Source organism: Cetorhinus maximus, chromosome 15 (assembly GCF_964194155.1).
Source record: "Cetorhinus maximus chromosome 15, sCetMax3.hap1.1, whole genome shotgun sequence".
Classification (NCBI taxonomy): Eukaryota; Metazoa; Chordata; class Chondrichthyes; order Lamniformes; family Cetorhinidae; genus Cetorhinus; species Cetorhinus maximus.
Window position 1 is genome coordinate 84,751,409 of NC_135893.1, and position 15,726 is coordinate 84,767,134.

Here is a 15,726-nt window from a genome sequence, read left to right on the forward strand (position 1 = left end):
CCAACATTAAAGCAAAACAACATAAAAACTGAGTCAACTTAAAATGGGAACTTGCTGTATCAGTAGTTACTGTGCATTGTAATTGTGGCAACATCTCTTGTGCAACTGTCAAATCTGTTTTGAGACATCCCTGTTCTGCTCTTGTTGTACAGATCATTAACATGGCTCTTATTTAAATCAGGTTAATATTCTCTATATGTTTTTTTTTTAGGATGGTGACCCTTTTCTCCTGGGAGCCCGGTAAAGATATTTCATATACAGTGCACACAGATCGCACTTACACTTTCATACCAGACTGGTATGTGGATAATATGATTGTACAGGAAGGTAACTAGAGCACTGTGGTTGAAAAAACAATTCCATCACCTGATTCAGTATCAAAGGATATGTAATGCTGAACTCCTGTGCTTTAATTGACAGTTCTATACAAAGTGACACTTCAAAAATGTACATAGTCTTCATAATAAAAGTTTTAAAATACACATAACCTTCCCCAGCCACGGAAACAAGTCTGTTTTATTTGTTTTGCTTCAATAATATACAACTTCCATAGTTAACTTCCCTAGTTTGAGGAAACTATTATAGTCCACATAGAGTAACAGTCAAATATCTCCAATCTGAGAGCTGGCATGTTCTATTAACTCCCCTCTTATAAATAATATCCATCCTTAACATTGAAAAAAAAATCCACAGATTCTTCACTACTGCTCCATTTCAGTCACTAGGCTTGACTGCACCCAGTTATGTAATAAAAACGCAATGTAGAAGCACAGAGCCAGTGTTACAAATTGTTACAAATTAATGCAGTATGTAAACATCTACAGAGACACCCTTAGTTCTTAAGTACACAATTTTTCAGTTTTATCCTGCAGGAAAACTGGATCCCCCTTTCCCTCATCTTTGTCATTTGTGGAAAAGTAAAATGAACCTAATGGCTGCATAATGTACAATGCTGTCCTTGTAAGGACTTCTGTTTTCTTTCAGTATTTGTGTTCCTCAATGTTGCAACAGCCTTGCAAATTCAGTGTACGTTATATTGGGTGCATCGTTTAACAGTGCAGTTTTCCCACGTTAATGTAATCCCTTCACGGAAACAAGATGGTATCACCCATTGTAATGTTACTTTGGCAGCAAATCAGAAGCTAAATGGTCTCCCTGCTGCACTTTGGTCAGCTTTCTGATTATTCACTTAGTGCTTGGCCACCTTAGATAATCCCATGATTTTGAAGGTAATTCCTGCAATCCTCTCGTAGACCAGAAACATAAGAGCGGCAGTAAAAACTGTCTGAAGTAACTTGGCTTCAAGACCCTTGTAGAGCCCTGAGAAACCACCTTTTCTGTTAACAAGAAAAAAATTTAAACATAGTCATTGTACATAATTATTTACTGAAAATTAAAGACTGTTTGAAATTATCAATAACTTGCTAGAAAGAGCAGTGCAAAATTGAATGCTGCAAATCAGATTAATGTCTTAGGCCGGCTCTTACTTAATCCTCTCGGATAGCAAGTTAATAACTGTACGGACGCTCTCCTGAAATGTATTCTTTGACTTCCTTTTATTTGGTTCAAACTGCAAAAGAAGGGGGATAAAGTAAAAGAAAAGATATTTGTGATTGCTGACTATTTGACCTTTTTTACATTCATTCATAGGATATGTGCGCCCTGGCTAGGCCAGCATTTATTGCACATCCCTAATTGCCCTTGAGAAGGTGATGGTGAGCTGCCTTCTTGAACAGCTGCAGACCCTGTGGTGTAGGTACACCCACAGTGTTGTTAGGGAGGGAGTTCCAGGATTCTGACTCAGCGACAGTGAAGAATGGGAATACATTTCCAAGTCAGGATGGTGTGTGACTTGGAGGGAAAATTCCATGTGGTGGTGTTCCCATGCACCTGCTGCCCTTGTCCTTCTAGATGGTAGTGGTCATGGGTTTGGAAGGTGCTGTCTAAGAAGCCTTGGCGAGTTGCTGCAGTGCATCTTGTAAATGGTACACACTGCTGCCACTGTGCATCGGTGGAGGAAGGAGTGAATGTTTGTGGATGTGGTGCCAATCGAGCAGGTTGCACTGTCCTGGTTGGTGTTGAGCTTCTTGAGTGTTGTTGGAGCTGCACTCATCCAGGCAAGTGGAGAGTATTCCGTAACACTTCTGACCTGTGCCTTGTACATGGTGGACAGGCTTTGGGGCAGTCAGGAAGTGAGTTACTTGTCACAGGACTTTGAGCCTCTGACCTGCTCTTGTAGCCACAGTATTTATAACGCTAGTCCAGTTCAGTTTCTAGTCAATGGTAACCCCCCCCAGGATGTTGATAGTGGGGGATTCAGCGATGGTAATGCCACTGAATGTCAAGGGGCGATGGTTAGATTCTCTCTTGGTGGAGATGATCATTGCCTGGCACTTGTATGGCGTGAATATTACTTGTCACTTGTCAGCCCAAGCCTGGATATTGCCCAGGTATTGCTGCATTTGGACATGGACAGCTTCAGCATCTGAGGAGTCGCGAATGGTGCTGAACATCATACAACCATCAGCGAATATCCCCACTTCTGACCTTATGATGGAAGGAAGGTCATTGGTGAAGCAGCTGAAGATGTGTGGGCCGAGGACAGTACCCTAAGGAACTCTTGCAGTGAGTTACTGGAACTGAGATGACTGACCTCCAACAACCACAACTATCTTCTTTTGTGCTAGGTATGACTCCAACCAGCAGAGAGTTTTCCGATTCCCATTGACTCCAGTTTTGCTAGGGCTCCTTGATGCCACACACAGTCAAAAGCGGCCTTGATGTCAAGAGCAGTCACTCTTACCTCACCTTGGAAGTTCAGCTCTTTTGTCCATGTTTGAACCAAGGCTGTAATGAGGTTAGGAGCTGAGTGATCCTGGTGGAACCCAAACTGAGCATCTCTGAGCAGGTCATTGCTAAGCAAGTGGCACTTGATAGCATTGTTGATGACCCCTTCCATCACTTTACTGATGATTGAGGGTAGATTGATGGGGTGGTAATTGGCTGGGTTGCATTGGTTCTGCTTTGTGCATTCAGGACATACCTGGGCAATTTTCTGGGTAGAGGCCAGCATTGTAGCTGTACTGGAACAGCTTGGCTAGGGGCGCAGCAAGTTCTGGAGCACAAGTCTTCAGTACTATTGCCAGAATATTGTCAGGGCCCATAACCTTTGCAGTATCCAATGTCTTCAGCCGTTTCTTGATATTACTTGGAGTGAATCAAATTGGCTGAAGACTGGCACCTATGATGCTAGGAACCTCCAGAGGAGACCGAGGTGGATCATCCACTTGGCACTTCTGGCTGAAGATTGTTGCAAATGCTTTTGTAGCCTTATCTTTTGCACTGTTGTGCTGGGCTCTTCCATCATTGAGGATAGGGATATTTGTGGAACCTCCTCCTCCAGTGAGTTGTTTAATTGTCCACCACCATTCACGACTGGATGAGGCAGGACTGCAGAGCTTCAGTCTGATCTGTTTGTTGTGGAATCGCTTAGCTCTGTCTATTGCATACTCCTTACGCTGTTTGGCCATGCAAGTAGTCCGGAGTTATAGCTTCACCAGATTGACACCTCATTTTTAGATATGCCTGGTGCTGCTCCTGGCATGCCCTCCTGCATTCTTCATTGAACCAAGGTTGAACCCCTGGCTTGGTGATAATGGTAGAGCAGGGGATATGCCAGGCCATGAGGTTACAGATTGTGTTCGAGTACAATTCTGCTGCTGAATATGGCGCCTCATGGATGCCCAGTCTTGAGTTGCTAGATCTGTTTGAAGTCCCCACTTAGCACAGTGGTAGGGCCACACAACACGATGGAGAGTATCCTCAATGTGAAGGCAGGACTTCATCTCCACAAGGACTGTACAGTAGTCACTCCTACCAATGCTCTCATGGACAGATGCATCTGCAGCAGGCAGGTTGGTGAGGAAGAGGTCAAGTATGTTTTCCCTCTTGTCGGTTCCCTCACCACCTGCTGCAGACCCAGTCTAGCAGCTATGTTCTTTAGGACTTAGCCAGTTCAGTCCATGGTGGAGCTACCAAGCCACTCTTGATGATGGACATTGAAGTCCGCCACCCAGAGTACATTCTGCACCCTTGCCACCCTCAGTGCTTCCTTCAAATGGTGTTCAACATGGAGGCGTACTGACTCATCAGCTTGGCGGGGGGTGGTGGTGGCAGTACGTGGCAATCAGCAGGAGGTTTCATTGCTCATGTTTGACCTGATGCCATGAGACTTCATGGGGTCCAGAGTCGACGCTGAGGACTCCTAGGGCAACTGCCTCCCTACTGTATGCCACTGTGCCGCCACCTCTGCTGGGTCTGTCCTGCCGATGGAACAGGACATACTCAGGGATGGTGGTGGTGATGGCGTCTCTTATTATCTGTGAGGTATGACTCCATGAGGATGACTATGTAAGGCTGTTGCTTGACTAGTCTGAGACAGCTCTCCTAATTTTGGCACAAGTCCCGAGATGTTGGTAAGGAGGACTTTGCAGGGTTGACAGGGCTAGGTTTGCCGAGCAGTCCATCCGGTTTCATTCCTTATAGACTTCGTAGCGGTTTTATACAACTGAGTGGTTTGCTAGGCCATTTTAGAGGGTGGTTAAGAGTCAACCACGCTGCTGTGGGTCTGGAGTCACATGTTGGCCAGACCCAGAAAGGACAGCAGATTTCCTTCCCCAAAGGACATTATGAACCAGATGGGTTTTTACAACAATCAACAATGGTTTCACGGTCATCATTAGACCCTTAATTCCAGATTTTTATTGAATTCAAATTCCACCATCTGCCGTGGTGAGATTCGAACCTGGGTCCCCAGAACATTACTCTAAATCTCTGGATTACTAGTCCAGTGACAATACCCACTATGTCCCCGCATACATTGCTCTCCATACCCGTAATATAGCCTGCACAATCTGCAAGGGGTAGGTCGCCATCGTGGCAATCGCTTTTGCTATGGCTCCAATCATAAATATTTCCCAGGACGGTATCTGCAAAGAGATTCATCATATCTGTTAAAGTCAAGTGTTCTTCTTTCTTTTGTAATACTGCTGATAATTACCATGACTTTTAATGCAAGAAAGATTATGTCCCCACACGGTTCAAGGAAGAAAAGCTTAACCGCAGTCCTGACGCTGAAATATTATTGCTCAGGCAGTGAGTCCATGAGCTTGCAAGTGCTAAACCCCTACAGGTACCTGTCTCCCTGCTTTGCTGGCTTTTCGTTTCAACCCCTCATAAAACATGAACTGGATTCCAGGATTACAGACCAAGATAAGGGATGGTAGGATCCCATTCCAGAGAGTTCCCACACCTTCGTTTGTGATGATCTGTTGAAAGGCATCTGAAGAGAAAGGGGCAGTTAAATTTGACAACACTTTTCCTCCAACATACCCTGACGTCTCACCCACTACATGTTGATTACAACACCCCCCCCCCACCCCCCCGCATCCCCAAATATTATGGCCAGTAATGTTCCTCAGTTTGGCACAGCTGGCATTCTGTGTGGCTAAGATATAATGACATTGAGTTATATAGAATATATAGTACGGAAACCCCAGACCGACCAACCCATGCCAGCATTGATGTTCCAATCGAGCTTCCTCCCATCCTTCCTCATCCTAATGCTCAGCGTGACCTTCTATTACTTTCCCCTCATGTGTTTATCTGGCTCACCCTTAAATGCATCCATACAAATCGCCCAACCACTTCCTATAATAGCAACTTCTACATTCTTACCACTCTGAGTAAGAAGTTTTTGAATTCTTTATTTGACTTCTTAACTATCTTACGTTGATAGTTGTATCTAGGTTTGCTCTTCTCTACAAGCGGAAACACTGCATCTACTCCATCAAAACCCTTCATAATTTTAAAGACCTTTATTAGACCCCTATTAAACAATGGTTTGTTTTTGCTTTTTACTTAGAATTCTACTAATCCAAAGAGAAGGTAAACAGCAACTGGGCTTAGCTGTGTAAATAGTTCAGATCAAGAGATTTAGATTTAGAGATCAAGTTGCCTCTTTTTTCTCTTCCACCCCACCATCTACCTCAACAAGAACCACTACCACTTATTCTATCCCTCAGCCAAATGCTGCAAATATTATTCATGAAGCTTCTTTATCTTAAAAAATTATACTTTGTTTACTTTAATATTTGCAACATATGCTAGTTTGGTGCAGCCGTGCACAGCACTACATTGAGTGCTTGTCCACAAAGTTCTCAATCCCAATCTGGCACAACAAGTGCCAAAGTGTCTGAGGCAAGAATCACAATGGGGCTGGTCTCTGGCACCTCGTCACAAGAAGTTTAGGTCAGCCTGTGAGCTATGATTTTGGCAGTGGCTGGTGGATTAAAGGCTGCGAATATACAAACTAAACAGTTGATAATTTGCCTAAGTAATCTCATAAAATAAAACAAATCGACTGGATTTTCCCTTTTGTTAAAGAAGAAATTGTGACTAATCTCTATGTTGCTTTCTCCACTCGGTCAAACTGAATTAAGTTCCTATTGAAAATGAGGAAAAGATTAAGGACAGACTAACATATTTTGACTTGATTGTGCAGTTTGGTCAGAATGCAAGAATATTTCATTTTCAGATATTGGGGGTCTGATGGTCTGGGGAGCAAAGGGGAACCCAACTTCAATATTTGTTACAGTTCCAGAACCAATTCAAGATTTTTATACTAAACAAAGTGGCCTGCTGTAAATAGTGATTTTCCACACCATCATGCTCACCCTCTCCCATTAGTCAATACTACAATTTAACAGTGAATGGGTTCCTTTTCCTTGCTGACACAATCACGCAAACTATTTTTAATTTCCACAGTAATTTTTCTTTGTATTTCTAAGTGCTGAAGCAGAAAGGATTTACTGAAAACAGTTCATTTACTAGTTTGAAGACTCACCGAGAATACCTTTGTACTCAGTCTGATGGACATCCTCTTTTCGAAACTTTGCTCCTTGCAGTTTCAATCTTGTATTGACTACCCACATTGGCGTTGTTAGGACAACATTAGTAGCACCTAACCAAACAAATAGGCGATTAATTCTACAAATTCCCAATGACGGCCCTTTAGTAAGTGCAGGTTGATCATTGTATACCAGTGCATAATATATGAATTCTAAATTGCTATATAATACATCACAGTTTGCAGCATGGGAATGGGCTTTCTCTTTTAAACAACTGTCACATTCTATCTGGAGATCTGATGGCTGCCTTAATTAAAGCACAATGTCAAGAGTTGTACCAAAAATTTGGATTTCATTTCAAAATGGATTATGCCAGCAAAGCAAAAGGACCAAGGTAAGTGGAATAACCCTGCCCCCAGCTGAGATCAGCTCATTTAGAATAGGCCGAGGAACTGAATTTGGGACATTCCTTATCGGTGCTGCTCAGCCCCTCAATGATGGATAAAATCAATCAGGCAGATAGCAAAACCCTCGCCTGTAGTTGCCTGACCCAATTAAACAAATGAGAAGGCTTTCTCCCCATAATCGCAAAGTTCAAGAATTTTACTTTGACTAGTCCTCTGAGTCCACCCACTATTGTGCATCTCATCACTTACAATCTCTCCTCAGTTCCATAGGCTCATCCAAAATTCTGCTACCCAGGTCCTGACTCGTATCAAGTCTTGAGTCCGTATGACTCTTCTTCTGAAGAGTCATACCGTCTCGAAACGTTAACTGTGTTCCTCTCCGCAGATGCTGTCAGACCTGCTGAGTTTTTCCAGCTATTTTTGTTTTTGTTTCAGATTTCCAGCATCCACAGTATTTTGCTTTTATTGTATCAAGTCTTGTTCACCCATCACCTCTGTACTTGCTGGGTGACATGTGCAAGTGGCCAAGAGCCAATCTCCACAATTTCCATTGCTCCACTATTGATGGCCGTACCTTGAGCTGCCTAGGCCCAAGACTCCTTAATTCCCTCTCCGAATCTTCCCGTCTCTTCACCTCTCTCTCTTCCTGTAAGGCGCTCCTTAAAATCCACTTCCTTGATCGAGCTTTTGATCATTTAACCTAATATTTCCTCGTGTGACTCCCGGCACATTTTGTTTTATAATGTGCCTTTGAGATGTTTTATTAAATGAAAGGCGTTATACAAATACAAGTTGTGTTGCTATGAAAATTTATTTTATCAGTGTTTGTCATTATCATTCAGGAACTAAAGATCAAATTCTTGGAGTGATATTCTAGCACAGTTCTCAACTGATTAGGAATCAGTCACAGGATTGCCTAGAATCTAACAATTCTAATAATGAAGTCTGGACACAGGGCAAAAACAGAATTACCTGGAAAAACTCAGCAGGTAATTCTGTTTTTGTTTTGGATTTCCAGCATCCGCAGTAGTTTTTTGTTTTTATCTCTGGACACAGGGCAGCTTTCAACCCCATTAAGCATCATTCTCTACCTGCAATGCAACCCATCAGCAGATCTTTGCTTGGTGTAGCCCTGCCATTACCCTTCACCAACATTGCTTTCAGGCTGTTGAATGTGTAGAAGTAAACAAAGTTCGAACAGCAAACACTAGAAATGACAGGGAACAATCCACGATACAGAGCTGATCTGAAACAGAGAGAAAAGGGAGGCTCAGCATTCTGTGCTTGACATTAGGAATCCCTCTGAGCAAACCAAACCACTAAGTATTTAGTAATTAACGGTCTCTAAGCCAGTTAGAAATGACACATTCCGACTCACAACTAGGTCATGGATCAGAGGAGCTAAACCTGCAAATGCTGCCAGACATTATTTCTTGAAACCTATTGATGAAGGTCAGCCAGCAGCTGCAAAGAGGGAAATAATGGTTTTGGAATTTTCTGTGTGTATATCCTTCAGAGAGTGTGGTTGTCTTATGAAGGCTACACATCTGAAACAGCAGGATCTGTTGGCTCTGCCTGGATGCTAATTGACCCATTGATTTCCTTTTTTATTTTACTTTGAGTGACCGATTAATTTTTTTTAAAAATCATTTAATCTGTTTGAATTGCATTGGTACAAAATAAACTGCCATACTTGAACACATCACTTATTTCTGAAACTTAATTCCCAACAATTACATAAAAAGCAGGAACAAATAGATTTACTTTGCACTCAGGCCCATTACCTGGTGAACATCACTAGCAGAATAAATACATTGAATAATGCAGCTGTTAAAAGATCAGCACTCTTTAATAAGGCAAGCCCAGATAAGCATAAGGGAGAAAGTATTGGAAGTATATGCTGATAGGTTGAGCTGAAGAGTGGTGGGGAGCATAAACACCAACATTGACTAGTCGGGCCGTATGGCCCACTTCTGTGCTTAGATTATGTAATACTCACAAGCCTTCCTCTTTCACAATTTCTGCCAGTATCACAGGTGTGGCGCTGGATTTACGTTTTTCATCAACTAAAGTAAATGCAGGCAAGAATGAGGGGAGTTAGAAATCGGAGTGACTATTCTTAAGCAATATACATTACTGGCCAAAAATATATATGTACTGACCTCAAAATTTAGACAAATACTGTGTTTAATTTCTTTGTCCTTAATATTAGAATACCTCCAACCTATGGTCATTCTGCTCCTGAATGATGTATGCTACTACACCAGTGTGCAGACAGACTCAGTAAATGTGCTTGTACAGCTACATTAATATATTCTCTCTCAGGTCCAACCCTGACTTTGTTATCAAACCTGCCGACAAGGGCTGTTGTTGTCAGGCGTACTGATCTCTACCTCGCAGAGGTTGAGCACCAACTCGCAGACACTTCCTCCTACCTCCCCCTGGACCATGACCCCACCACCGAACATCAAGCCATTGTTTCCAGTACTGTCACTGACCTCATCTCCTCTGGAGATCTTCCCTCCACAGCTTCCAACCTCAGTCTTCCAACCTCAGACAGCCCGCTTCTACCTCCTCCCCAAAATCCACAAACAAGACTGTCCCGGTAGACCAATCGTGTCAGTCTGTTCCTGCCCCACAGAACTAATTTCTTCCTATCTTGACTCTGTTCCCTCTCCCCTTGTCCAGTTTCTTCACACTTACATCCGCGATTCCTCTGATGCCCTACATCATATCAACAATTTCCAGTTCCCTGGCCCCAACCGCCTCCTCTTCATCATGGACGTCCAATCCCTCTGGACCATCATCCCCCACCAGGATGGTCTGAGGGCTCTCCGCTTCTTCGTTGAACAGAGGCCCGAACAATCCTCATCCACCACCACCCTCCTCCATCTGGCTGAACTCGTTCTCTCACTGAACAATTTCTACTTAAACTCCTCTCACTTCCTCCAAATAAAAGGTGTGGCTATGGGTACCCACATGGGACCCAGTTATGCCTGTCTTTTTATGGGGTATGTGGAACATTCCTTGTTCCAGTCCTGCTCAGGCCCCCTCCCACAACTCTTTCTCCAGTACATTGATGACTGTTTCAGTGCCACTTCATGCTCTCGTCTGGACCTGGAAAAATTTATTAATTTTGCTTCCAATTTCCACCCCTCCATCACTTTCACATGGTCCATCACTGACACTTCCCTTCCCTTCCTTGACCTCTCTGTCTCAATTTCTGGTGATAGACTGTCCACCAATATTCATTATAAGTCCACCGACTCCCACAGCGACTTCGACTACAACTCCTCACACGCCGCTTCCTGTAAAGACTCCATCCCATTCTCTCAGTTCCTTCGCCTTCTTCGCATCTGTTCTGATGACGCCACTTTCTAAAACAGTTTCTGACATGTTTTCCTTCTTCCTTAACTGAAGTTTCCCACTCATGGTGGTTGACAGGGCCCTCAGCCATGACTGACCCATCTCCCGTGCCTCTGCCCTCTCCCTCCCAGAACCATGATAGGGTCCCCCCGTCCTCACTTTTCACCCCACCAGCCTCCGCATTCAAAGGATCCTCCTCCAGCATTTCTGCCAACTCCAGCATGATGCCACCACCAAACACATCTTCCCTTCACCTCCCCCCCCCCCGTCAGCATTCCGTAGGGACTGTTCCCTCTGGGACACCCTGGTCCATTCCTTCATCACCCCAAACACCTCAACCCACCCCCACGGCACCTTCCCATGCAATTGCAGAAGGTGCAACACCTGCTCCTTTACTTCCCCTCTCCTCACCATCCAAAGCCCAAACACTCCTTTCAAGTGAAGCAGCATTTCACTTGCACTTCCCTCAATTTAATCTACTGCATCCGCTGCTCCCAATGCGGTCTCCTGTACATTGGAGAGAGCAAATGCAGACTGGATGACCGCTTTGTGGAACACCTTCGGTGTGTCCGCAAGCATGACCCAGACCTCCCTGTCGCTTGCCATTACAACACACCACCCTGCTCTCATGCCCACATATCCATCCTTGGGCTGCTGCAATGTTCTAGTGAAGCTCAACGCAAACTGGAGGAACAGCACCTCATCTTCCAATTAGGCACTTTACAACCTTACGGACTTAACATTGAGTTCAACAACTTCAGACCATGAACTCTCTCCTCCATCCTCACCCCCTTTTTTCAAATATTTATTTTTAAATTTTTCATTGTTTTATCCCCACCTTTTAGCCTATTTCAATCTTTTTTCCCACACCGTTCCCCTCCCCCCACCCCACCTCACCCCTACTAGGGCCATCTGTCACTTGCTCATTCTACTTTCTACTCTTAATGTAACCATTAGCACCTCCTTTAACCAGTATCACCACTATCACCACCCCTTCGATCTTTTGTTTATGACATCTTTTGCAATCTCTCCTTTGCCTCCACCTATCACTGTCCTTCTATCCAGCTTCAGCTGTCCCACCCCCTTAAACAGTATATATTTCACCATATTTTTACTTCTCTTTAGTTCTCAAGAAGAGTCATACGGACTTGAAACATTAACTCTGTCTTTCTCTCCACAGATGCTGTCAGACCCACTGAGTTTTTCCAGCACTTTTTGTTTTTGTTTCAGATTTCCAGCATCCGCGGTATTTTGCCTTTACATTAATATATTAACTAGTGTCCAAATTTTCTCTTTAGTGTCAGAATGTTTATTCACGGGTTGATAGCAAAACTTTTCTGCGTTAAGCAAAAGGTTACACTGCTAGTTTGTGGGCAGTCAAGGTCTCAAGTCTTGTTACCCAGACAGACGGTCAAGACCAGGACACTAGACTCATTTACTTAGAAAATGTCAGCTAGATCATGTCATGGGGAGGCGATAGGGCTAGTATTCTGAAAGCATGAGATCAGAATGGCCATTGGACCTTCTCCATCCAAAGCAGTCTTATGATCATGAGACAGTCAAGGAAATAGATGGAACGTTGCAAAATAGTAGAAGTGCTTGGACTGAATTCATTTTTCATTAGTGAAATTAGAGAACTGTTAAACAGGAAATAATTATCACGAGTCAGTAACATTCTAGGCATAAACGAGTGCAAGTTTTATGCATTTGTTTTTCTTAAATCAGCTCTATCGACCTACAAATCCATCTTGAGATCCTCATTTCACCTTCAAACAGCCACATGGCTTTGCTTCAGTGAAATATCAGAAGTCACCTCAGTGACTTCCTTCAGCCCCGTGTCCCCATTTACAAACCTTCGCTCATTCCACCACAACCCTGCCCTCAGGAGTACCCAACCAAAATCTGGAATTCACTTCACACAGAGGGCGAAGGCTGGGGTCCCATTAACCATATCGAGGGTTAAGATACAGATCAACCATGATCTAATTAAACGGCAGAGTAGGCTCGAGGGGCTGAGTGACCTCCTCCTGTTCCTAAAATCCTTCCACCTAACTCCCTCCTTCCGTTTTCTCTTCCATTGCTTGTTTGGCCTAGCCTCTTAACTCCCTCCACACTGGTGTCCATTTTACTCACAAAAACCTATAAATCTCTGGTACATTTTCCCAACACGGTCATAGCTACTTAAAGCACAAACTGTTGGTTCAAATTATGAATACCAGTTACTTGAAATATTTTAATCAAAAATAATTTCAATAATGAATAGGCGTACTATAAAAATCCAAATTGCAACAACATAAAAGCAGTTTGCTTTGTAATTCTATACAGTGATTTGGGGCTATAAGTAGTTTTTTTTTACTGTATAAGCTGTAGGTTCAGAAAAAACTGGATTATTTATGTTACAATTCCAACCTTGAAGTCGTATCCTCGCAGTGTCCAAAGGGAAAAACGTTGTTGTGGCAGTCACACTACCCTGCAGAAAACAAAGTGAGGGAAAAGAAGTGTTATCCTGCACTTTCCAAAAAGGGTCCTATAATAGTAATTGGAGGAGGGAGTGCTGACACATATTCCTCGCTCTAGTCCAAGGACACTGGCCTGGCCCAACCAACTCCAACCCAGTACCATTAAGTCATTGGGAGCATGTCCCACCTGTTTGGTTTAAGCTGATTTTTGAAAATTAACCAATCACATCCTGGGGTTCCTGGATCACAGGGTCAATAGACTGAACTTAGTTGAAATAATTGCAGTGAGACAACAATAGTCAACTAATGGTCTCAAATCATTTAGAAATAGGCAGGTTTTAAATTCATTCTCAATGTGTGGGCAACTCTAACACTTAGTTCCCATCCCTAGTTTGAAAGAGACTAAAATTGGAATGTTGGATATTAAAATAAGTATTTTATGTCAGACGATAAGCACAATTGATAAAACGTCCCCCTTGCAGTTTGATGACTTATGCAACTAAATGACATGACCTAGGAAATAGGAGTAGGAGTAGGCCATTCGAGCCTGCTCCGCCATTCAACTAGATCATGGCTGATCTTCTACCTCAATGCCATTTTCCTCACTATCTCCACGTTCCTTGATGTCTTTAATATCTAAAAATCTATCAACCTCTGTCTGCCTTGAAGATACTCCATGACTGAGTCTCCACAGCCCTCTGAGGTGGAGAATTCCAAAGATTCACCAGCCTCTGAGTGAAGAAATTCCTCCTCACCTCAGTCCTACCCTTTATTCTGAGACTGTGTCCCCTGGTTCCTAGAAGCTCAGCCCAAGTGAATCATCCCTTCCTGCATCAAACCTGTCCAGCCCTGTAAGATTTTTGTATGCTTCAAAGGAGATCACCTCCCCAAGCTTCTAAACTCTAGGGTGGGGCTTAAACCTCCAAACACCTGGTTCAGGGGCAAAACAAAAACAGAATTACCTGGAAAAACTCAGCAGGTCTGGTAGCATCGGCGGAGAAGAAAAGAGTTGACGTTTCGAGTCCTCATGACCCTTTCAACAGAACTGAGTAATATTAGGAGAGGGGTGAAATATAAGCTGGTTTAAGGTGGGGGGATGGGGGGAGAGAAGTTGGGGGGGGCGTTGTAGGGACAAGCAAGCAGTGATAGGAGCAGATAATCAAAAGATGTCACAGACAAAGGAACAAAGAGGTGTTGAAGGTGGTGATATTATCTAAACGAATGTGCTAATTAAGAATGGATGGCAGGACACTCAAGGTACAGCTCTAGTGGGGGTGGGGTGGAAAGACTAACAGGGCATTAAAGGTATAGATTTAAAAATAATGAAAATGGGTGGGAAAAGAAAAATCTATATAAATTATTGGAAAAAACAAAAGGGAGGGGGAAGAAATGGCCACTCCATTTATGTTAGTGACCTCTTCAAAGAAATTCACCACCTTTGTTAAAAAATAGCAATAAAGTTTGAAAAGTAACAATTAAGAAGAAAACATTAGTGACAGAGCCTTAAAATACGCAGTTGAGGTGGAGACAGGTGATACTCTATTGTTGATGAATATAAATATTACATTTGGAACTGGTAACAGGATAAAATCACATTTTAAAAAGACATTATCTTCATGTCAAATAGAGAGCTGCACAAACATATTATTGACACGCACATAAAAAAAGGGAAAACCGCATCAAAACACTCAAGTGACTAGAACAGCCCACATTTCTACAGCCTCTTTCCACAGTGTCAGAAAGGCTGGGAGCAGAAAACTAGACGAAGGGACGGTGAGTGGGATCGATGAGGAAGGAGAGCGGGGCAGGTAACCAACCCAACTCGATCACAGGGTTATTTCCCAAAAGATGCTGCGCGACCGAAACCAGATGGTGCGTTTCAGCCTCAAGTACATGAGCGTCTCCTCCAGGCGGCCCGCTTCTCTCGCCCCTCAAAGAAAAGTTTGATCAAACTGTTCCATGAAGACATCTTTTTTTTTTTCACCCCGTTTGAAAGAGATCTGGTCTGAATCTGGATTTAACAGGTGGGCCCTTTCACACAACATCACATCACACAGAGCAACACGAATGACTGCATTTCCGCATTGTCAAATCAAACAAGGGAACCGCTGTTGACACCCGAATAGAGCTCACCCTCGGTGCTCACATTTAAAACTCATCATTAAATCAGAACAGTTCAAGGGACGCTCGACTGAATCTTTAACCGTGCAATTACCAGGAGGAAGAATTCGACTCCAATTTCCACACTGCACTCATGCCTGGCGAGGTTAGACACAAGGGGCTGTTATGTGTTTCTAACTGGAGATCCCTGGTGCACGATCAGCCCCCCGCCGCCCCGGGTAAAGGTTCGTTCACTAACTCCACATCCTTACAACTTACCACAACCCCGGCCACGGCATGGACAAGGGTCTCGTAGGAAGCGAGCGGGGACCCGGCAGAGGCCTTCATTATCGCTCCAGCAAACGAAGGCAAAGACTGCCCGCCAAGTCAGCGGAGAGGAGAGACACTTCCTCCAACACCGGCTCCTCCCACTTGCAAACAGCCCACACCCTTTACACCACATCCCCGGGAAATACTCCCGGCAAG

General features: G+C 43.6%; 2 protein-coding genes across 5 annotated transcripts in view; one reads left to right on the top strand and one right to left on the bottom strand.

The window, feature by feature from the left end:
* dxo (decapping exoribonuclease) overlaps positions 1 to 487 on the top strand; it is a 15,040-nt gene extending 14,553 nt beyond the window's left edge. For all 3 annotated transcript variants that reach the window (XM_078558812.1, XM_078558813.1, XM_078558811.1), the window contains exon 7: positions 212 to 487. In XM_078558812.1, coding sequence (XP_078414938.1) covers positions 212 to 335 — 124 coding nt within the window. In that variant the 3' untranslated portion in view covers positions 336 to 487. The remainder of the gene's footprint in view (positions 1 to 211) is intronic.
* Positions 371 to 15,678, bottom strand: slc25a17l (solute carrier family 25 member 17-like). Of its 2 annotated transcripts, XM_078558814.1 has the most exons (9): positions 15,520 to 15,678; positions 13,091 to 13,151; positions 9,315 to 9,381; positions 8,407 to 8,561; positions 6,905 to 7,021; positions 5,196 to 5,341; positions 4,893 to 4,988; positions 1,488 to 1,570; positions 371 to 1,337 (listed from the first exon to the last, which is right to left on the bottom strand). In XM_078558814.1, the coding sequence occupies exons 1-9, from the start codon at positions 15,586 to 15,588 to the stop codon at positions 1,190 to 1,192; spliced, it is 942 nt and encodes a 313-aa protein (XP_078414940.1). In that variant the 5' UTR covers positions 15,589 to 15,678; the 3' UTR covers positions 371 to 1,189. The 2 variants fall into 2 exon arrangements, with proteins under 2 accessions (XP_078414940.1, XP_078414941.1); XM_078558815.1 differs by lacking the exon at positions 4,893 to 4,988.
* Positions 15,679 to 15,726: the final 48 nt, after the last annotated feature.